At 45.7% G+C, this 22362-nt stretch overlaps 8 protein-coding genes across 8 annotated transcripts; 4 read left to right on the forward strand and 4 right to left on the reverse strand.

The window, feature by feature from the left end:
• Positions 1 to 19: 19 nt before the first annotated feature.
• Positions 20 to 1999, reverse strand: TRV_02833 (fungal specific transcription factor, putative; the record flags this gene model as incomplete). The annotated part of the gene is made up of 3 exons (XM_003022966.1): positions 20 to 1177; positions 1252 to 1689; positions 1757 to 1999. The coding sequence occupies 3 exons, from the start codon at positions 1997 to 1999 to the stop codon at positions 20 to 22; spliced, it is 1839 nt and encodes a 612-aa protein (XP_003023012.1).
• Positions 2000 to 2738: 739 nt separating this feature from the next.
• Positions 2739 to 3944, reverse strand: TRV_02834 (uncharacterized protein; the record flags this gene model as incomplete). Its single annotated transcript, XM_003022967.1, has 1 exon — positions 2739 to 3944. One exon carries the CDS (start codon positions 3942 to 3944, stop codon positions 2739 to 2741), a length of 1206 nt encoding a protein of 401 aa, XP_003023013.1.
• A 305-nt stretch (positions 3945 to 4249) lies between these two features.
• On the forward strand, positions 4250 to 6037 carry TRV_02835 (uncharacterized protein; the record flags this gene model as incomplete). Its single annotated transcript, XM_003022968.1, has 2 exons — positions 4250 to 4429; positions 4535 to 6037. 2 exons carry the CDS (start codon positions 4250 to 4252, stop codon positions 6035 to 6037), a joined length of 1683 nt encoding a protein of 560 aa, XP_003023014.1.
• Positions 6038 to 7984: 1947 nt separating this feature from the next.
• Positions 7985 to 8818, reverse strand: TRV_02836 (uncharacterized protein; the record flags this gene model as incomplete). The annotated part of the gene is made up of 1 exon (XM_003022969.1): positions 7985 to 8818. One exon carries the CDS (start codon positions 8816 to 8818, stop codon positions 7985 to 7987), a length of 834 nt encoding a protein of 277 aa, XP_003023015.1.
• Positions 8819 to 9321: 503 nt separating this feature from the next.
• On the forward strand, positions 9322 to 13651 carry TRV_02837 (Pfs, NB-ARC and Ankyrin domain protein; the record flags this gene model as incomplete). The annotated part of the gene is made up of 6 exons (XM_003022970.1): positions 9322 to 9386; positions 9452 to 9841; positions 9893 to 9932; positions 10118 to 10429; positions 10483 to 10693; positions 10836 to 13651. The coding sequence occupies 6 exons, from the start codon at positions 9322 to 9324 to the stop codon at positions 13649 to 13651; spliced, it is 3834 nt and encodes a 1277-aa protein (XP_003023016.1).
• Positions 13652 to 13893: 242 nt separating this feature from the next.
• On the reverse strand, positions 13894 to 17219 carry TRV_02838 (uncharacterized protein; the record flags this gene model as incomplete). The annotated part of the gene is made up of 3 exons (XM_003022971.1): positions 13894 to 14127; positions 14195 to 16227; positions 16316 to 17219. 3 exons carry the CDS (start codon positions 17217 to 17219, stop codon positions 13894 to 13896), a joined length of 3171 nt encoding a protein of 1056 aa, XP_003023017.1.
• Positions 17220 to 17714: 495 nt separating this feature from the next.
• Positions 17715 to 20462, forward strand: TRV_02839 (uncharacterized protein; the record flags this gene model as incomplete). Its single annotated transcript, XM_003022972.1, has 4 exons — positions 17715 to 17927; positions 17995 to 18484; positions 18539 to 19577; positions 19637 to 20462. 4 exons carry the CDS (start codon positions 17715 to 17717, stop codon positions 20460 to 20462), a joined length of 2568 nt encoding a protein of 855 aa, XP_003023018.1.
• Positions 20463 to 20672: 210 nt separating this feature from the next.
• Positions 20673 to 22236, forward strand: TRV_02840 (uncharacterized protein; the record flags this gene model as incomplete). The annotated part of the gene is made up of 2 exons (XM_003022973.1): positions 20673 to 20811; positions 20900 to 22236. 2 exons carry the CDS (start codon positions 20673 to 20675, stop codon positions 22234 to 22236), a joined length of 1476 nt encoding a protein of 491 aa, XP_003023019.1.
• Positions 22237 to 22362: the final 126 nt, after the last annotated feature.

Raw genomic sequence — 22362 nt, forward strand, 5'->3', positions numbered from 1 at the left:
AACTATAGCTAAAGCCTAATTATAGATTCTCGTTTTCAACTTGATTAAAGGGCAAAATAATGGACTCCCATGAAACGACCTCCATGTCCTGGGGTTCCCAGAAAGACGTTTGTTGCAGCTGTTGGTCACCCAGCATTAACCCCGGGCTAATATGAGTGGCAGCATGGTTATGTTCCAAGCTAGGAGTGCGTGCATTGAAAGGGAGTAAATTTGATGACTGGTTGCAATGAGAGTATAACCGTTCGATGAAACCTGGCAATTTTGGAGCCATCATGCTGTTGGAGGTCTGAAGCCGTGTTTCCCACGCTGCCAGCGTCAGTTTACTTACAACCCCTGACACCCCTGAGCTGCGGAGGCTGAACTCGGGGTGATGGTTGTATACATCCTTTATATGATTCCAAGCAGTTTCTTTACCATCATTCCACGTCTCTTGAGCGGTGATTGCTTTGAGCATTCCAATTACTGCTTCCCAAGGGAAATAATTGACAACATACCACCGGAATTTTTCGGAAGACTTCGTGGCGTGAACAAGCTCGTCATATTGTAGCATTTTAATCCCGTATAAGATTTTTGTTTCTGTATTATTGAGCGAGTGAAGACGATTCTTATCGGAGGCGTAAAATACCTCAGATATGCGCTGGAGCTTACATATCGTGGAGCGAGCCGTGACCGTCAACAGGACGTGCAAGAGTATTACTGGATCACAAAAGCGCAGGAACCGCTCCTCGAAACACCTTTTCAGGTTCTTAATACGAGAGGACGAAAAGCTGGATCCTGCTATCGTATCCTCAAGATTGCCAGACAACTTGCCATTGCCAGGAGCCTGCAAAAACCGAGATGTCTCATATCGAAGGAGGGGGAAGCTCATTTCCGTTACTTTGAGATGCTCCGAAGGGAATGTGGCCATATCAGAGCTTATATCTTCGTCATTTATGTTCAACGGCAAAGTCGTGGTCCATGATTGTGGGACGGTGGCTTTTCCAGATCCTGCCATTTCTGTAGCGCGTATATCAAGGCTTACGATATACCACCAAAGACGACGCCGCATCTCGGTTTCGTAGGGGGAAAGTGAAAATTTGGTCCCATCTTGGTGAATACCAATGGTCTGAGCAATTCGAATAGCAATACCAACCAGTGTCCAAAAACATGAAGGCTCGCAATCTCGCTGCAAGGCTGTCTAGATGGTGATGCAACTTAGCTCTCGCGCTCTCGGCTTGTATCAATGCATAGCATGGTAATGTATGTACATACAAGAAACAGCACATAGGTTTGGAGGGTAATAAGATCAAGGGACTGCATAAAGGAAGACTCAACCAGCGAGGCTGCAGTAGCTGCAAGGAGCGATTCTAAGGATATGCTTGAGCCCAGCATATCCTGGCATTCATTGTCCCCGATCGACATGACTGCACATGCACAGATCGCAAAAATCAAACCCTGCAGCTTTTGTGAAATGAAGTCGCTCTCCTCAGATCGCAGTGATTGAGTCAAAAGAGCATTTGCTGAGGGTATATGGAGGATCTTAGTTAACGGATCAACATTGTCACAAAAGGTTGACCACAGCTTGAAGATCTCTGATCTGGAGGGGAATTCAGCTGGAGGACTGGATGCCATCGACCCCAGAAGCAGGTATGAGGAGTATAGTCCAGTTGATGGTGCACGTATTGGCATTCCATGTAGATTCTGCTTTAACTGCACATATAACCGATCAATTAATACCAGTCTATACAAGACTGTCTCCCATAAAGTGCAGACTAACCTCATCACCCAAACTTGCCAGAAGTTGATGCTCGTAATATTTTTTGTTCGCATCGTGTGTAATTAATTTACCTTCTTGGAGAGCTAGTGAAGCTTCTTCTCCTTCTCCCTTTTGCCTTGCTGCTTCTCCCTGTGCTTGCGCCGTTGAATCAGTAGTGGATTTATCCATTCGCTCAGTATCAAAAGGCTCAAAAGGAATTCCTGCATCACGCAGAACATTCTCGTAGTGCCGTAGTCGCTCCATAACCGAGCTCTGTTCCAGTATTGCCTTGCGTTTGCGAGTTTGCGGAGGAGCCCGATAAATGCACTCAAGGCGTGTCTTCTTGCAAGCGCCACATGGTGCTTGACGGTCACATTTTACCTTCCGCGTAGCACAGGAAACGCATGCATTCCCTAACATTGCACGCTGCCCTGGGTGAGTGGGTGAAGGGGACATATTAGCATATTAGAGATAGAGGATAAATCATCCAGGCTTCCTTAATCGTGCTGAGTTAGAATTTGCTGGTGTTGAATTATCGAGTTACAGAGTACTTACTAGTTAGTGTGTCAGTTTATATGGAGTATGGTGTGTTTTATATTGGTTATGGGTTCCACGGGCAGTTACTCAATAAATGATTGGTTAGTTAACTAGTTTATCTGTTTGCTAATAACTAATCTATTGAATTAATTAACTAGTTAGTCAAATTAAAAGCTATAACCAGGTTTTGGCCTTAATCTTGTGGAAGTTAGAAGTAGATTAATGGTTAACTAACCACTCCATCCAATATTTGTATGTATTTTCACTGATTTTTTTAAACTGCTATAGTGAGTCGTTATGTCACTCCATAGCTAATCAACCAGTTAGTTAGCTACTGTTATTGCTATAGTTACTTTTATCTTTCATCAAGGAAGCCGCTAGGTTTTGGGTAATGTACGCAATTCTAATCATAACCTCAGGGTATACAAGTGCATGATGTGGTAGAGAATCACCGACAGCAATGAAATCAGATAAATGTTGGGTCAGAGGCGGTAAAAATACGCATAGCCTCTAGAGAAATAACCGGATAGCCCATGATGACATCATGCAGTCCAGTCTTCAAAATTTGTTCTCTAATCACTCCATTATCCGTGTGCCATTCCATCACTGTTCCTGCAGCAGTATTATCAATCTTTTCGGTCGCTTTTCTCAAATCTAATTCTTTGTATGTAATGCCTCCAGGTACCGTCGCATTGACAGCACTCCAAAAAAGAGACTGGGTATGATGAAATGGGATATCGTAGTCATCTTCAGCATGGATTAATGTCATCCTGTATTTCTCATTATTCAACTCGTTCGCACCGATGTAGTCACCAAGACGGTTGCTACTCAGCCATTTGTCGTGTATGAGAGCACTAAGCCGCTTAAAAAGTATGGAAAATCTGGCGACTGGTGACAGCAGGGGGATAGTACCAGCAAGGCTGTAAGTTGCTGCGAGGCTTGCTGAGTTGACGAATGGGGCTACTAGGATCGTTCCGGCAAATGATACCGGTGGTGATTGCATGGCAAAATGTTGTAAAACAGCCAAACTAACTGCAGTACCAATCGACTGGCCAAAAATCATCAGGCGAGAAGACGGAATTCTGGCAACATTCATAGCCCAGTCAACAACAGCTATAGCGTCCATAATAAGGCCATTTTCAGAGGGAGCTACATCGCTGCTTCGACCAAATCCACGGTAATCAATAGTTAAGACATGAATCTTTCCAGGAGAACCGGCAGACAGGGCACGGTAATTGGCCGGTCGATATCCAGAGGCGACGGTTCCGGCAGCTCCATGAAAATGTAATACCAAGCGAGCTTCGGGGTCATCGCGTAGTAGTCTGAAAGCAACACGGGACTTAAAATCCGAGACAAATCCGGATGGCTCACTCAAGAGGGACCGCTCATGCTTCCGGTATAGTTCTAAGGGGAGGACATGCCAGGCATAAAGCGAGTGACCGTCTGGAGTTTTTATGAAGAAAGGGGTAGCCTGGTTATGAAGGAATCCCCAAATTTCCGGAGTATCAAGATCTTTAAACCAGGTCATCTGAATCTTGTGGAGGTAGATAACATGTGTCTGAAAAAAGGGGGTTGCAATAAGCACCAGGAAGATGGCATACAATGCAACGCATGATGCAGCAGAGATAGAGCCATATTTCAAGATGCTTCTGATCACATCTCCAGCAGTCATTGCGAATAATCTGATGCGCCGCGCTTGTATCAAATGCGATATATGGGGAGTGATGCTTTCTTGATGCAATAAAATCTGAGAGTTGTGATTTTGGACGAAGGAGATGTCGGGTCATACCTTTGTTTTCGACCATCGCTGGTGGGTTGCTCCCGCGGGCCGACCCTTGCATGCCAAGACCTTGTGTCACACCAGCCGGCGCTTAATTGCAGCTCTCTTCACAGCGCTCTGCGTTTATTATTGGCCTGCTAATGATAGCATACCAATCAACTACTTGAGAGTGGACGAATCGTACACATGCATAAGCAATGATGTGGAAGGAGAAGATACAGCAAATCCTGCTTGCCAGTTGGCTTAACTACTATGCTCTGCTTATGCGTTATGCATGCAGGAAAAATATTCATGCTGCTTACCAGCAGTTGGTTATTCCATCTGCCCTTGGTCTATATATACCCCGGATACAGACCTTCCTGGGCTCGAGTTATCTTGTCCGTTATTGCTTCTATCTCGTCATGACTAAAATAACATACCCCTCATCCCAATAACACTTGCTTTCTAACAACACATACCAAGCTCCCCTCAGAAGAAAACAGGTTGATAACGACTCAAGCCAACCCAAATACTCGCTGAAACATCTTCTTATTTGTGGACCCTTCATATTAGTCAAATTCAAGGCCTCCATGGACCCTACAATTACCGCGCTACCCAGATTACATGCCTCAGCCCCAAACTCTACTCCACAAGAGAACGGAACGAACTTGGTAGGGTGGGTCGACGAGTCACCGAACCGCGGTACACAAAAACTAATAAGCTCTTGCTGCTTTACCATCTTCATCTGTACTTGGGTTGTCATACACCCACGGGTATGCAATCGAAAGTCCGTTGCCTTTTTGCACAAGTTAGCTTTATTTCTCAAATCCATCATGGCACCTGAATTAATTGCCGTCGAAGGATTGCAGGAATGGAGCCAATCAAGGAAGATGGTCCGGAATTGCGAAAAGTATACAGAAAAGGAATTCAAACTGGTTCATGCATTCTATATTAGTATGCTTGGTCTCAGATATCGCACCGAGCGCGGCGACAAAGTGATATGGCCAAACCAATTTGAGTGGTTGCTGGAAAATGGCCACTTGGAATGGAGATTCCACAAAAGCTGGGGCCTAGATGAGAGTGATATCAAGGACAAAAGCAGTGCAGATGGAACTGTAAAAATGGCAGCACTCATCCAGGCAGCTTGGTTCGTTGTACAGGCAATTGTACGAGCAGCCCATAACCTTCCTCTAGCCCAACTGGAATCGATGAGCCTCAGCTACATCCCGCTATTTATTGTCACATATTTTTTTTGGTGGAATAAACCGAGGGATATCCACTCACCCTCCGTTATCAACTTGCCTCAAATGACAGCCGAGGAGCTCAGTACATTTGAGAAAATGTCCATCAGCAACTTGTTTGATAATGAGGGTACAGTTGAGCAAACATCGTACTGGAACGTATGGGCGCTAACCCCACGAGTGTTTGAGAAGGAAGCAGAAGACAAAGCGCTGGAGGTAGAAAAGGCTGCATATGAAGCTTTCATCCAAGCCCAATACGGCAAAGAACCTACTGGAAAAGGAAACCTTCGAAGAGACGACAACGACCCGGAACTTGGCAATTATGGCTTCGGTGATACACGAGCAAGCAGGTCTTGCGCCTCCCTTCCACTAGCATTTCACCCCAAGCCGAGAGATATTGTGGTAGCACATTGGGACCCCGACCTATACGGCTCCAAAATCTGGCCATTGGCATGTCTATTTGGAGCCTCGTTTGGCGCATTACATCTAATATCGTGGCATGGAACTTTCCCTTCAATAGCAGAACTGTGGCTATGGCGTGCATCCGGGCTGGCATCAATCGGTTCACTTTTGGTATTCATGCATTTTCCAAAGGTTGTCTTTCGATGGGGTGGGCCCCTAACCATTATAAGCCTCGTATCCCCGGCAGTGTACTTTCTCAGCCGGATTGCGATGATAGGTGGAGTATTTGCAGCGCTAAGGGCATCCGATCCGAGGATCTATGACACATATGCAATATTAAATTACTGGATACATCTTCTTTAGACACTCCGGAATAGGCACATGTACACCATCTAAACTTTTGTCCATTTTATTATGTCAATGTGGTATATGACCGGATATCAGCTGCAAGCTTCCATATAGGTCTTACCACTGGTATTAGCCTCGATTTCACTAGATGGTACAACGTTGGTGTAAGGTCCGTTTCCAGACGTTGTGAGGACGGTTTTACTATAGTTTCATCAAAATCTCGACCCAGGAGACTAGCAGGTTCAATTTGGTCGGCCTGACATGTTTCAATCGGCCGCATGAGCCCCGTAAGAGCGGAAATCACTAGGTAAAGTTCAATTTATTTGCGTAAAACGAAGGAAAGGGCCAAATTGGACCTTCAATTTTCAAATTGATATTTGGTCTCTGAAATCGTTAAGAATAGCAGCACAGCGGGTACTAATAATTATAGCATATCCCCGGCCCGATCATCCATATACCACCATTTTCAGAAGCAAGAGACGCATTTTAGGTATGTTTGCCTATTCAATGGAAAGTATCACGACGTTGCTGTGGCCAAAAGTTTTCAACGCCTTGGTTATTAAGGTTAGGTTAGGTTAGGTCCATTAGGTACCTATTAAGTCCGACCCGATGCGCCGAGGTCCCACTTAACAGAGTTTACCTTAGTTAACTAACTACCAGTGCGGCTCATCAAACCCGTCAAAACTCTCCAACGTTTGTTGTACAAACACCTTGGGGTTTTAATCATTATATTTCCCATCCACAAATTTGTATATTTGTCGGACGAAGAGACCATACCCTGATATTATATTTCAAGCTCAGCTCTATTTAATGAGCAACAAGACACCACTGGAGTTTGTCATGATTCTTCTCCCATTTTTCTGGCTCGTGGTTGACCTGGTACTCATACAATACTCGATAACTACATCGGCCTGATGTTTTGATCCAAATCAAGTCCATGAGCTTGATAATTATGGCCTTGAGTCCAATGGTTAGTTGGAGCTAGTACCATCGTCTTTATGAGAACCAATGCGCCCATTCTCCAGCAAAAACCAAGTAGGAGGGTGTGAGAAGCCTTGCACTTCCCAAATGATGCTGCTTCATGCCGTTGCTTATCCCATCATGATGTCAATATTATTCGCTCTCTTGACCTCCCTCTATACTAGATTATGTTTGGAAGCGTTTCATGCTCTTCGCTACCTTCCCATCTGTGTTTAACGAGGTCTATGGATGAGATGAAGGCATTTTCGGCCAAACATCGCTTGGGCCTCGAAATTGGTATAATCCCCGGTGTGAGTCTTTTTCTATCTTTAGAGACAAATTTCTAGGAGAGCAACGGAGTCCATGGCTCTTTATCGGACCAAACCAGAACAAGCCTTATACTATTAAAGTAGTTTGGTCTCATTACTTTACTCGGTTGCTCTCTTTTTGGCGCTTTTCTTGTGACGGATGCTGCGTCAATGTACAGCAATCTAGGATTACGCTGGGGAAATATCCTTCTTCGTTTGATTACACTTTCATTTACGCTTGTTCCATGGCTATTCCCTCTCTATGGCGAAGCCTGGAGAACTCCTTTCCAGCTCAAGATGTGATCCGAGGTCCCTTATAAGATGCACTTATCCATATAGAGAGGGTTGTTTTTCTTCTTTTGTCTTTTGGTTTCGTCTTAAATTGACTACAGTTGTGCTAACTAGTTAATTAATCATGGTCCAAAGGCGAGTTACTGTGATTATCTGATAATAAACAATGAATTGGAGAAGAGCGGGAGATGCGACCTCTGCTCAAACAGCAAACTATGATAAAGCGAAGGACTGCCCTCGAATAACCAGAATCCGGCCTAGGGAGCCTGCTTTAGAACCAAGGAGACCGAGGAAAACTGCCGCTGAGATTTCATCTGAAGCATTTCATCTTTTCCATCCCCTGGATAATTTATCTGATAAAGAGACTCAGGCCCAGTGGCATGTCAAAGGCATTCATTCATGCTCAATGGATAATCAGTTCTCTCGCCTTCAGTAAGACACTATAAGCAACGGATTCATTATCCAAATTTTTGCCATCCCAGATGACCCCGACACTCGTTGAATCTGTTGGTCCGATAAATTCAGTCCTATGATGTTCAGAGTTTCGCCTCCTTGAATGCTTATCCGCAGGCTTACTAGCCCCTCTAGGAACATAGCGGGGGTAGACACCACCCATATCACCAGCGGAACCGACCCAATCTGTGTTAAACCCATCCGGAACCCAGTCCGCCTTCTCGAGGCGCAGTGTTGCCTTATAGGCCGGGACTTCAGTCTCGTAAAGTATTCTGCTATTTTCCGAGGGCGAGGAAAGGGATAGAGCAAACACGTTTTCTGCTTTCAGCTTCAGCAACTCGCGACAGAAGTCGTTTATAAAGCTTTCATAGGCAGTGGAAGTTATATCAGGGCCGACTTCAGTCGTATACTCGTAAGCACTCATTGTTCCTGTATCTTGACGGTAAAAAAAGAATTTCCCCCGAGGCTTTCTCGCCGCCTCAAGGCTATGGATGCATCTGGGACGACATATCTCAAAGAACGGAAGATCATCAGATGGTGGGTAAGGGCTCTGCTCATAGACCATGGCATGGTTGGTGGGCAGGTCATAGTGCCTGTGCAAAAGGTGAAGGGAAAACACATCCTCCAAGCCATGGTCAGATATCATTTGCAAAAGGGTGCTTCTTGCTGCAGCCCACTTTCGCTCTTCCTCATCTACCTTGGCTAAGTTGACGTGAGGAAGAGTGTTATAGACATCCGCGGGGAGGTAAGTCTCATCAGCTTTATAGATCCATGTGGAAGACATCATCACTGTCGTACTATCGACTGGTAGGTGTGTAAGGTATGATAGTGGAGGAGGCAGATTCCCTTGGATATTGAAAGCTGAAGCCTTCCATTCACGGAACTCTTATAGCAATAGCAAATCCCTCTACGGAGTAGAAGGAGGGGCTTCTCGTATTAGAATTCTATTTTCGGCTGCGCTGTTTGGTTCGTGGCATCGTGTGATTGACTGGGCGGAGCTTGTGATCCCTGGACCCCGTACACGGTCCCCTGGTCAGCCTCATCTTGCTGCGATTGGGATGGATGACTTCGGTCTATATCGAACCTGCAAAATATTAACTAACGACATGGAACTCCTGCTTTAATTATCAAAGGTTCCATCTCATCCTCACCCGGGCAATAAAGACCTATCCGAGCCAGAGCCGATTTGTGCTTCCCGCATGGTATTTGTCCTGGGGCCTGGTTGTACGAAGGAATTGTCACGATCGACCAACTCGAGACCTCTTTAACTTATTTGAGCTGATAGCCATGCCTGTCTTGAGCAACGGCATCAGTATCCTGTATACCCCCGAGAAGACGGACCCTTTCGCAGAGTAAGTCAGCCGCTTTGATTCTCCGGTTGTAAGTAATGCGGCTCCTCAGCCCTGGTTGTTACTAGCATCGTCTTTGTCCATGGATTCCAAGGCCACGCAAGAAAGACATGGACAGCACGCGCGCCAAAATCCACGAAATCCAGAGGCCGGCAGCAAAAACCAGCTGTCCTGGACCGGCCTACCGTTAGGGACTCGCAGTATCAGTTAACGCCAGATGATGGCCAGCCAGAAGACTCCAAGACAGACATCTTCTGGCCCTCGGATCTGCTGCCAGAAGAGTGTCCCGACTGTCGAATTATGACTTTTGGGTATAACTCGATGGTATCCAAATTCTTCGCAGGCCCGGCGAACCAGAATAGCCTCCTCGAGCATTCCAGGAATTTCCTACATGCGCTTGGGCGAAGTAGAGACGATTGTGTGAGTCCGTCAATCTTCTTGTGTGGTGTTGGTAACTAGTTAGTTAGTTAGTCAACTGCTAACTAACATCAACGTTTAACACTCTCCAGCGAGGTCGATATATCATTTTTGTGGCCCACTCGTTTGGAGGTATGTAAATCGGTCAAAAGTGCCAACTTCCTTTCATTTGCATCAGAAACATCCAACTGTATTAAGTGACAGCCAGCTAACCAAATCAACCTATCAAAGGCCTTATTGTGAAGGAGGTAACTACAGTTTATTAAGATACCCCTATTCTTCAACAGTTCAGATGAAGGAGTATCTCACCTCTATAGGTCCTTCGCCTTGCCGCCAGAGACGAAGATGCCTCTGTGCTTGATATCAGAGATTCCACCAAGGCAGTCTTCTTCCTCGGGACGCCCCATCATGGCAGCGGACTGGCAACGTCTGGCGAGATGAGGAGAAAAATGGTTGCATTCAGCATGTTCAGCACCAACGCGTACATTCTACGCGCCTTGCACTATGGCAGCCATGAAAGCAAAGTTGCTCATGATGACTTTATGCGCCAATGGCACCAAGAACGATTTCTGGTCCGCACTTTTCAAGAAAGCCTCGCTTTTGGAATCTTTCCTGGAGTTTCGGGAAAGGTTTGACATCCTATGTTCATCCTGTGCGAAGACTAGCTAACCAATCATTATAGATAGTTCCTGATATATCCTCATCGCTGGGGGACCCAAGGGAGAATGCCCAATATATTAATGCTAATCACCGTGATATGTGCCGTTTTACAGGTAAAGATGACCCTGGATATCAACAAGTGGGAAGTGAACTACGAAGGGTTACAAACAAACTTCGCCTGGAGTATAAGATATCACAAGACAAGGCACAGGATGTCAAATCCGAACATATTGGTAATTATACATGCCCAGTTTTCCGTTTAACTTTGCTAAAATGACTGATTATACTGATTGATGGGTAGAGGAACTATCTTCTGAAGAGCTAGGTATGGGACCTCTTCAATGGTATCCTTCTCTTTGTACTAATATGTAATAGAATGTCTACGTTCATTGTCCGTCCCCGAAGCTGACATGTGGGACTACAACGTTGACCAAGAAGTCCAAGCCACTTGTACTTGGCTGTTCGATAAAGAAGAATATTGTTCTTGGAAAGATACATCCAACTTAGACTTGAAGAGTTCTCTTTTACGGGTTAAAGGGAAGCTGGGAACTGGAAAATCAACCTCTGTAAGGGTTGCTATGTCAAGACTATGGAGTGAGCAATCAACCTGTCCTGGGATCAAACTAGCATTCTTCTTCGATAACCTTACCAATACCCCCGGGAACCCTCAACTTCGGCTCTTCAAATCACTTCTGTTCCAGCTCTTCCAACAGTCAAAGCAAATTTTCCTTAGGTTTATGCCCATCTTTCGCCGAAAGAAAGGTTTACACAATAACCACTGGGCATGGAGTGAAGACGAGCTGAAGTCCTTTTTCCTATCAGTAATGAAAGATCTGCCTGTTTCTTCGGCTTTTATATTCATTGATGCTCTCCATGAATGCGATGAGGCTAGAGATGTCATTACGTTTTTTGAGTCAGTTCGCACTTCCAGCATTGAGAAAAACATCCCCTTGAAGATATGCTATTCCAGTCGGCATTACCCTCCCATAGATGTTGGGGACTACGCTGAACTCATTATTGATGCACACAACAATTATGATATCGAAAATTATATCCAAAGGAAATTGAAACCCCTGCTCAAGAGACGATATATTGACAGGCTTATGGACCGTATTGCCGAGAAAGCCCAGGGGGTGTTTCTATGGGTTGTTCTGGTTGTGGGTAAGGTTATTAAAGCCCATGACCAGGGTGAATCAATGGAACGAATGCAAGAAATTGTTGAAAATGTGCCAGATAAGCTGGAGTCCCTCTATAGAGAGGCTCTCAAGTCTGCCCTCCTGAATCGTCCCGGCGAAACATTGTCCATATTCCAATGGGTTCTCTGCACTTCCAGATTGCTTAGCTTGACCGAGCTACGTTATGCCCTGATATTTCAGAAGAATGGATACAAATCCCAGGCCGAAGCCGAAAGTTGTTCATCCTTTATTGAATGTGACGAGCAAATGGATATACTTCACAGAGTCCGCACAGGTGGCCTAACGGATACAAGCACTAGGAAGGCGATAAACACGGCGTATGCGCGCCAGATATTTGACGCGGACAACCAAACTACGATCCATCTCGTGCACGACTCGGTAAGAGACTTCCTCTTGAACCACGGTGGCCTCAAACTTCTTGATTCTGGATCCGCCGATGACCTACTTCGTCAGGGTCACAAGAGACTCGCAGAAGCATGTATAAACTATTTAAACTTAGCCGAATTGCAACATATAGCAAAGACTCGACCTGAGCCGGATGTCCTTGGTCTAACAAAATCAGTTGAGCTCTTTCAGCAACTTTGCCGCCAGCTCCCATTTCTCCACTATTCTCTCAATTCGGTTTTCAAGCACATCGAGGCAGCCGAGCTTTGCTCCATGGATGATAATGGCCCACCTTCATATTTATATCATCGCATGGAGAATACATTCTTTGTTTGGAGGTACCTCTCTGACCTCGAAAGTAAATGCCGCTTTAACGAAGTCCAGGGAAAGGAGACAATCCTAGCCCATTTGGCAGCAGAATACGGGCTGGTCAGCTGGGTTAAATACTACATCTCAAGCGGCGGGGATGTTCACAGGGAGGGTGGTCGATTTGGTACACTGCTTCAGGCAGCAGCTGGCATGGGTCATGAGGAAGTGTTTGACCTCCTTCTGAGCCATGGAGCAGACGTTAATTATTTATCCGGGATGCTGGGATTAGCGTTGGTCGCAGCTGCCTCAGAGAGCCATTTATCCATTGTCAAAACCCTTATTCAGCGAGGCGCAAATGTCAATGAAGAATGCGGGCCATACGGATGTGCCCTACAGGCTGCTGTTCGTTCTCCAAGAGACAGCAGCAAGCTTGTACATATGCTTCTTGATGCTGGAGCGGATATCCATATGCAACACGGAATATATGGCACTCCTCTCCAGGCAGCAGCTTATAAAGGCAGGGAAGAAATAATCAGAACCCTACTCGCGAGAGGAGCCCAAGTCAATATTGTATCCGGTAAATATGGAACCGCCCTTGGTGCAGCTGCATTCCAAGGCCATGACCAAATAGTTCAAATATTCCTTGAGCACGGCGCTGATACAACCACGGAAGCGGGTGACTATGGCAATTCCACATGGGCAGCAGCGTACAATGGGAAGGAGTCTGTCCTACGGCAACTTCTCCGCCATCGCTATCCATCCTGGCAAGATGATATCCTGGAGAGTGAAGTACGAGGCATGATGAACCAAGCCATGCGTACAGTAGCGTTCCATGAAGCTGCAGAAGATGGGGACTTTGATTCGGTCAAGAAATCATTGGAAGAGGGCATCGACCCAAATGCAAGAGGAGGAGTTGATAGCTCTGCTTTACATGCAGCAGCGTTCTATCAACACGCCGAGATAGTAGCTCTATTGCTTGCTCAAAAGGATATCAATGTTGATGTCAGGGACTATGACGGCCGAAGCCCATTATGGATAGCAGCAAGTGACGGGAATATCGAGATCACAAAGATGCTTCTCAACACCGGTCGAGTCGACGTTCGACAAAAACCTGCTTCAGGACGCAATCTCCTATGGTATGCGGCTAAAGATGGAAGAATGGACATGGTCCGACTGATGTTGGAAGCTGGTGTAGACCCCTTTGAGGTTGATGATGATGGCGTTTCACCAATCATGAGGGCCGAAAAGGAAGGACGAAAAGAGGTGGTTTCACTATTCCAGACGGGTAGGGAGAAGAAATAGCCACTGGCCGCCTGGTTTAGTGTGTAGATGAATTATTGCTCATAAGAGTCTCAAGGATATAAAATTGACTATGTACAGTAGACATAGCGCGACCACCTATTTACGATATTATAAAGATGTATGAATAATGGTTCATCTCAAAGTCTATATCTATAGATAGTAATATTATTACACTTAGTTATTTACCTCTATTCTCAAGGAATAAAAATTTAACCAAGTCAGCACCAAGTATCCGGCCCTTACTAGTTCTCTTCGTCATCCTCTTCATCATCATCATCATCTTCTTCTTCTTCTTCACCATTGTCGTCGTCATCGTCATCGTCATCATCATCATCATCATCTTCTTCTTCTTCTTCTTCAATGTCGCTATCTTCATGGCCATCGTGATCAAACTTCAGCCCATAGTCATCCTCAAAATCGCGAAGAGAGCGTATTTTCAGCTGGAAGCCTGCTGATTCAAACCCCTTATTGATGGCCTAAAAACAATCATTCATCTAGTTAGTGGACTGGGGTATAATTATTTTTGAATAGTATGTTCCTCACCTCTTTGAGGGCTGGGGCACAGGTCACAAATAGATCTGTCATTCCTGCGGTAAACAGGGGTAAAACGAAATCATGGATGGCCTCCTTTACTTGTCCCATATCAATAGCTCTAATCTTCTTCAACAGAGTCTCATTGTAGTCACTCGGTAAGTTGAGAATTGTGTCTTTGACAAAACTATCAAAAGCTGCCTCGTAATAAGTCTGTTTTTCAGTAGCGAACTGGTTAATCAAAGTGCTAACAGCGCATTCCAGTATGTTCTTTGATTCAACTTCCATACAACCAGAGAGAAGACCCTCAACGGTTTTCTTTGCTGTCTCAAAAGCTTTGTAAGCATTGGGAGATTGATGAATCATGAAATGTATAAGCCCACTTTCAATATTCGTTCGCAAATAGAAAAAGTAGGCTAGTCCGGGCCCTCGAAGGGCGTTCCACATTGGCCCCTCTTCCATGTTCAGATAAGCAATGGCAACCATCAATGCAGGTAATTTTGGGTCATCATGAGAACAAATGCCTTTCGAGCTCGACTCAGCATATGAAGAATCCATCGACCTTATTGGAACAACATAGGCGTGCTTGCCCAGGTGTCTGCCAGCATCACTTAGCCGTTCTGCCACATAGACCACGGGCTTCAGCTCCTTTGAGGTATCCAAGCCGGCTATAAATGGGTTCCACGACGTGACGGGGCTAGTAAGTTTTTTAACATCGGCAATAACGAGAACTCTAAAGTTTTCAGCACGGAAAAGTGACTGTCGAACTTCCTCCATTTGTCGGACAACTTCATCTGGTTTGGTAGCCAACACTTTTTGGACACGTTTTAGATATCGACCTTTCACGAGCGCCGTGTAGGCTCTAGATATGGACTTTTCTCCCAAGTGCGTCATTATCCCGATAGCTTCCACCATAACTTCTCCATCTCTTCTTTCTTCTGGGACATCTGCGAGTAGCTTGGATGTGACAGCCCTCAACCTGTCAACAGCAAAGATTGAGTTCCATGTTAGATCTTTCAGCCAGGATATGGCGGCTTGATACCTATTGGCCTCTACCTGGAGGGAGATCGAAAGGGATTCAGGGTTGCTGTAAGTTGGAGACATCCAGTAGCCCACTGTATCTTTCTCTAGATCAACAATAACCCGTTCGAACGATAATATTTCGCCATCCTTTTTGATGGGCAGGCTGAAGAAGGATTCAGTGTATAATGGCAGTAAAGGCAGCAAAGTATGAGGTACATCCTCCGTTGAGATCATCAGGATCAGCTGCACGAAGTTGCTAGATATACCCTCGAAGTGGATGAATAAAGGCAATTCAGAGCCATCTGAATCTATTAATTTCTGGGTATCATTATCGGTACGTTTAGACTTCAAAGCATGACCTGCCTTTGCCGTAGCTGTTTGAATGAAATGGATAGAATCAGTACCAGGAATGGTAAATCTTGACATTAGATCAGTTGACGGTTCCTCAACATGATCCCTCTTTGCCTTCTCTAGAGCCTCTGCGAGCCTCTTTAACCCCTCTGCCCCCAGCTCGGCTTTTCGTTCCTCGATACGCTTCTGTTCATCCTCCATCACATCTGTAGCCATTTTGGCAGAAGGGATAGCCAAAACAGAAACATGATGTGCGTTAGAAATCCACTTCTTAATATAATCTCGCCATTCCAAATCAGTCCATTCCTCTAAAACCTTGTACTCTTCCAACGTTCCCAGAGTTTCTAGTGTTGAGCCATCCCGTTCCCCGAAGAGGAAATCAGTTATTACAGCTTCAGTAAATGAGGTAGTCGATGTCTCTGTTGCAAATTTCCAGATCCGTTGGTGTCGCTGAATGCAGTCATGCATGTATTTCATGTCAATCTCCCTTTCCATTGCATCTTTCAGGATCTCAAAGAACCGGCGTTCAACAGCCTCCAGCTCTTCCGTGGCGACATTTGACAGGGTGAAGGTAATTTCCGTATGCGGCCTCTCCTCTGTGTCATATGTTACTGCGGATGTAACCTGCTCCTGTTCAACAAGGGCATGCACCAAAAGAGAAGCAGATGAGCCTGCAAGGTATAGCAGAGTAACGTTTAACGCGCTCGCTTTGTAAAGGTTAGCATCATCAACATTTCTCTAGAATATTGTACTGCCTACCCAAAACACGGTCCTTGAGATCAGGCCCAAGGAAGCGAATCTGAATCATTCCAAAGGACTCATCATCCTCTGGGAACTCAACCCATTCAACAACTGACTTCTGAAGAGGCGAAGCCTGAGGTGAGTCAATCCAAGGCCTTATAAAATGGGCAGACGGGCTTGGAATAATATCCATAATCGTGTCCTCCAGTTTATGGAGTATCTCAAAGAGATTCTGGTGGTCAATCTCGCCTGTAATAACAAGGCATAAATTTTTCGGTTGGTACATTTCTCGATGAAACTCGCGGATTCGGTCTGCCGTAAGAACTCTAAGATTTTCTATCATTCCACCAGTTTCATACCTAAATCCAACGCCTGCAGGATAGAGTAGTCTGCGGCCACAGACATCAGCACGGTATAGAGAGTCATTCCGGAATGATTGCATTTCAGAATACACAACCCCTGCATCATGCCCAGTGCCATCAATATGGTACACCTCTGTGTAGCAGCTAGAGTCACTTAATGTCGGGGTAATGATATGTTCTAGGTATACTGGTAACAATTGAGCAAATGCCTCCCATCCAGCAGACTCGAGCGTATAAGCGGTATGATCGACAGTTGTCCAAGCATTGATCTCCGAATACAACCGGGCTGAAAGTTTGTAAAGAATCCCTTTGTCTTGATAGTTTCTTGAGCCCATAAAGCACAAATGCTCCAAAGTATGGGGCGCACCAGAGTCATCGTGGATCTCAGTAGCAAGCACAAAGTGCCCTTGAACTCTTGGGCCTTTCTGGTCTATGGTGACCACTCTCATTCCAGTTCTTTGGGACTCATATTGGGTAAAAAGAGAAGCAGAGTAATCTGGGGTAAACCGATTGACAATCCAAAAAGAGGATCTCGACTCCATGTTGGCACTATTCTGCATGTCTGTAATCAAGGCTGAATCACAGCCCGCCCCTCTCTGTAACTAAGGAATTGGCTCCCCAGAGTAACCCGTAGATCCTGATCCGAGTCTGGTGTAATTGAAGGGAGCTTTCCCTACCCGTGGTCCGTTGGATAAGGTCCTGGACTCGAAGTATTTTAACTTAGTAAGTGGTTGAAGCCCTTCGTTGACCTTTGGAAGATTTGCTTTGAAGTTATCAGTTAACAAAAATTATTGTTCGTCCCGCATTGCTTGGCGCTTCGGCCAAAAGGCCATCATCACATCCAAGCTTAAATTTAACTACTACTACCACCACTCCGTATGCACTTCATTTATGTCAACAACAAGCATTCTAGCAATTGCCGCGGACAGCCTACAGCATTCAAGTTACTAGAGCGCTAAGAGTTACCTGGTTGCTGGAGTCTAATTCTGCAGTGCGCGGTAAGATATGGCCATATTGTAACTAATGGGTATCTCGGACTCCCAACTAACATCTTGATGAACAGGTGTATCAAGCCACTACAGAGCAGTTCTGAGGCCACTGTCGCCATGCCGGGGACCGTTTCTGCTGACAAAGTGCACCGGGCACTACTCAAATTTATAACCGATGGCTCATTCCCGGAATCAGAGTCCATAACCGAGGCGGAGTACCCCGTCACAGCTCTACCTGCCGGACTTGAGCAGATATCAGAGGCGAGACAGAGGATTGAGGTATGGGATATCTTTGACGAGAGATTACGACCTAGCCACACATAACTGACCAATGCTCACTGCGTAGAAAGAAATCAGCGCCCTGAGCCAGGACAAAGCGTCCGACGTCGATGAATGGATATCGCAAGCAAAGCAGCTTCATAAAGACATAGAACGATCGAAACTGACGGCAAGGGAAATTGTCAAAAATTACGAGAAAGCACAAGCTATACAGAATCAAGTTGAAGACACAGCAGCCAAAGTCGGCCTTTTAAAGCGCGAAACTGCATTTACACAGTCTTTAAGGGAAACCCTCGAAAACGCGCGCATCATCGATAACAATATAGATGCTGCGCAGGCCTGCGGAAATGATCACAACCTGGAAATAGCAATCCAGAAACTCGACCTGGTTAACCAGGACTTGGATCAACTGACTCTGCCCCAAGACTCGACCATTATTACCATACTAGCCGACAAGGCTTCCACGGTCAGAAGCTCCCTATGTGCCACACTACAACATTCATGGAACAACTTAGTTCATATCGACAAAGCAGGGATCCTCACCATTAAAGTAGATGGTAAGTTTGTTCTATCATATGACAATATTGGTATTGTTTATTGACATTGCATAGATATATCTCTGTTAGACCGGCATTTGAACTGGCTTTCAAATCTGGGGATCTTGGAGACCACTCTTGTTTCTTTTCGGGAAGAGCTTCTAAGTCACATTCTGCAACCCATTTTGTCTCCTTCACGGACCGGCCCATATAATCTCCTCTCTTCTGGTGAGAACTATATCCAACTGAAGAGTCAAGTTGCAAAGCCTACAATATCAGACGTTCTAGGCTCGATACTCTCCCTGTTTACATTCATCCAGAGCAATCTTCCAGCTAGGGCTCTAGAAGTGGTCTCTACCACTCTCTCTACCGCTTCATGTCAGCTCCTAATTTCAGAATGGATGTCACCGGCTATACCTGTGGCTGTGGAGGACATGAATGCCTTTGAGCGTACCTTGGACGAAGTACCACAATTTTCCAAATCTCTGGGTGAACTCGGATGGCATGTACCTCTTGAGCTAGGATCCTGGAGAAACCAAATTCCTCGGTTGTGGTTATCACGCCGACGTGCCCATGCCTTAGACCGTGTTAGGTCGATTGTATACCGTCATTCTGGTGAATATAAAAAGGCCGAACGGATAGAAAAGCAGCAAGTGTCACAGTCTAATAGCATATTTCAGGGAGATAATGAGGAAGCAGAGGTTGAAGATGACTGGAATGCCAACTGGGAGGATGAGAATGAGGAAGCAGACAAGAAAAGCGCGGGAACTAGAATAGCTGACCATGAGGATGAAGACGTTAGTGCGTGGGGACTAGATGATGATGAGGAAGATAAGCCCCAAGAAGGAACGGGCATGAAAAAAGGAGAAGACGGCGATGACGATATAGACGACGCCTGGGGATGGGGCGAAGACGAAGCAAATGACAACCCGACTGAGGAAAAACCATCAACCTCGGCGAGCAAGGCGCCAAAGACAAAGGAAGATAACAAGCCATCGCAAGCCTCAAAAGAGGTTGTCCTACGGGAATTCTATACCGTTACCAATGTACCAGACGCCATTATTGAAGTCATAGGAGATCAAGTTTCTGACTCCGAATGCCTTAAACAACCTGAGTAAGTCATTTCACAAGCAACTGGCGCGCGTTTTACAGACCCTTCTAACGGTTCTACAGATACTCATCATCTCAGCTTTCCCCATCTGCTTCAGCTCTCCTCGGAATCCCCACGTTAGTGGTTGCCATGTTCAAAGCTATGGCACCAATCTTCTATTCCCAAAAATCGACTTCCAGCCATATGTATCTCTACAACGACAGTATCTACTTAGCTGAGAGACTACGAACTTTCTCTGAGGAGCATGGGTTTTCAAGATTAGCAGGGGATATAGACTCCATCGAGAAATTTGGACGTCTGTCGTACGGGAGGGAGATGCATTCCCAACGAACAATACTGACCGATCTTCTGGATGGTTGCCAGGGATTCTCAAGCTGCAATGCTCAGCCTTATCTCGGAGAATGCGAGAGAGCAATCAAAGCAACGGTCGACAGAGTGAGAAGTGTGCACAGCGAGTGGAAATCCATACTCTCCCCCTCTGTACTCCTGCAATCTATCGGCTCTTTACTCTCGACGGGGATAAACAAGATTATCTTAGACATTGAAGACCTTGGAGATATCTCGGACCCCGAATCACAGCGCCTTGCTGGATTCTGCAGCTCGGTGTCGAAACTTGAAGATCTATTCCTTCCAGAGGTATCTGAGGAAAGCAGAGGAGCTGGCGATGAGCCTATCGCCATGACAGCAATCTATGTCCCGAACTGGCTTAAGTTCCAGTATCTTATGAACATATTGGAGAGTTCTTTGGCAGATATCAAATATCTGTGGACGGAGGGTGAATTGAAGCTAGAATTCTCCACCGACGAGCTCATTGATCTGATCAAGGCGTTATTCGCGGACTCAGAGCATAGGCGGAAGGCAATATCAGAGATACGGAGCTCTTCATAGTAGCTGTTAATATAATTTACTATTTATGGTCTCCATTATGGTTTTTCCCCGAGCTTCAAAGTAACGAACTGTTGCCAAGGATTTGCACACTCTGCTCATCCCGCCAGCCGTAAAAAGTTTCGCGATAAAAAAAAAGTATCAGAGATAAAGCTCAATTGGTTGTCGAAGGAAGCCCGCAGTGCTCAACTGGATATCTGGCAGTTTACAACCATGGATACACTGATGGACTCTACGTCAGCTACCGAGGGACAGTCCTCGCAAGTACAACGACAAGTCCGATTGCGACTGACATCGCGCCATGCTGATCTCGCACTGCCGGATTCGACTGGTTCTATTCTCGTTCCTACAGGTATAGCTCAAATATTTCATGTGCCGCCTGGGTTAAAAGATGTTATTCCATAGTGATTGCTAACTGAAATATTCCTAATCATAAAAAGAGCTACGACGATATGCCCTATCCACGCTTGTGAATAACCTGCTTGAGTTGCCAAAACCAGTCCCGTTTGAGTTTTTGATAAATGGGCGCTACCTCCGAACTTCAATAGACGAATACCTGACTGCCAATGGAATTTCTGCGGAAACAGTCCTTGATGTCGAATATGTTCGAGCGCTCATACCTCCACTCCATGTTGCTTCCTTTTTGCACGACGATTGGGTGAGCGCCGTTGACATTTTGTCCGGGACCTCTCATGCTGCGCAATGGAGCAGCAAAGAGATACAGTCAGGAAAAGAGAGGATACTGTCTGGTAGTTATGATGGACTGCTAAGGATGTGGAATATGTCGGGAGAGACAATTGCTGTTTCTCCATCGGCTGGGAATGGCGGGCACAGTTCATCGATAAAGGGTGCTCGAATGACCTCAACAAACCAGATTGTGTCTTGCGGAATTGACCGAACTGTGCGATTGTGGAAGTACAGCGAAAGCGAAGATGGATTTTCTGCCTCAATCACTCCTCAGGTTGAATACTACGGGCACAAGGGAAGCGTTGACTCTATTGCGGTTCATGGTCCGTCAAACAGGATACTCTCTGCCTCTGCCGATAACACCGTGGGATTCTGGTCTACGAAGAAATCCGAAAGCCCCGAGGCACCGTCAGACCTATTGCCTTCAAGCGCTTCCAGAAGTGCTAAACGGCGGAAAGTCAAATCCTCTGTCAGCACTCCCCAGCGAGGGCCGTTGGCGTTGTTTGAATCACATACAGCACCTGTGTCTGCAGCCATATTTGACGCTAAGGATTCAACTGTTGGGTATTCGACTTCATGGGATCACTCACTTCATACCTGGGATCTGGTTACGTCTGCTCTTGTCGATACTCGAACTACTTCCTATTCTCTACTATGCGTTGAACATCTTCCGCAGCTTACACTGCTCGCTGCTGGTACGGCTGCTCGACATATTACCCTGATTGATCCTCGTGACTCGGCCACGACCGTTTCCGCCATGACTTTGAGGGGACACACTAATGTCGTTGTTTCTTTGGCCCGGGATCCAAACAGCCAATATGGACTGATTAGTGGTAGCCATGACGGGACATGCAGAATATGGGATATACGGTCCACGAAGACTGAAAAGGACGGGGTAGTCGGAGAAAGCATATACTCCATATCGAGAAAGTCAGTTGAAGATGAAGGAAAACGAGTGGGCGGTGACGGTGTAAAAGTGTTTGACGTCTGCTGGGATAAAACTGTCGGAATAGCCAGTGTTGGCGAGGATAAAGCTATCCAAATAAACCGAGGGGAGGGTATACTCCAGAAAGACGCAGTATTAAAATAAAATAGAATGGGAGTGGGAAACAAAATAGAGCAAGCTAATCGATATTTCTAAAGCGCCCTAGGTTCGATTACTTGTATCAAGAATTTGTTTTATATTGTTACATGACAGATACATGCTTAACGCCGC

This window comes from Trichophyton verrucosum (assembly GCF_000151505.1).
Source record: "Trichophyton verrucosum HKI 0517 chromosome Unknown contig00242_1.f1.exp, whole genome shotgun sequence".
In the NCBI taxonomy this organism is placed as follows: Eukaryota; Fungi; Ascomycota; class Eurotiomycetes; order Onygenales; family Arthrodermataceae; genus Trichophyton; species Trichophyton verrucosum.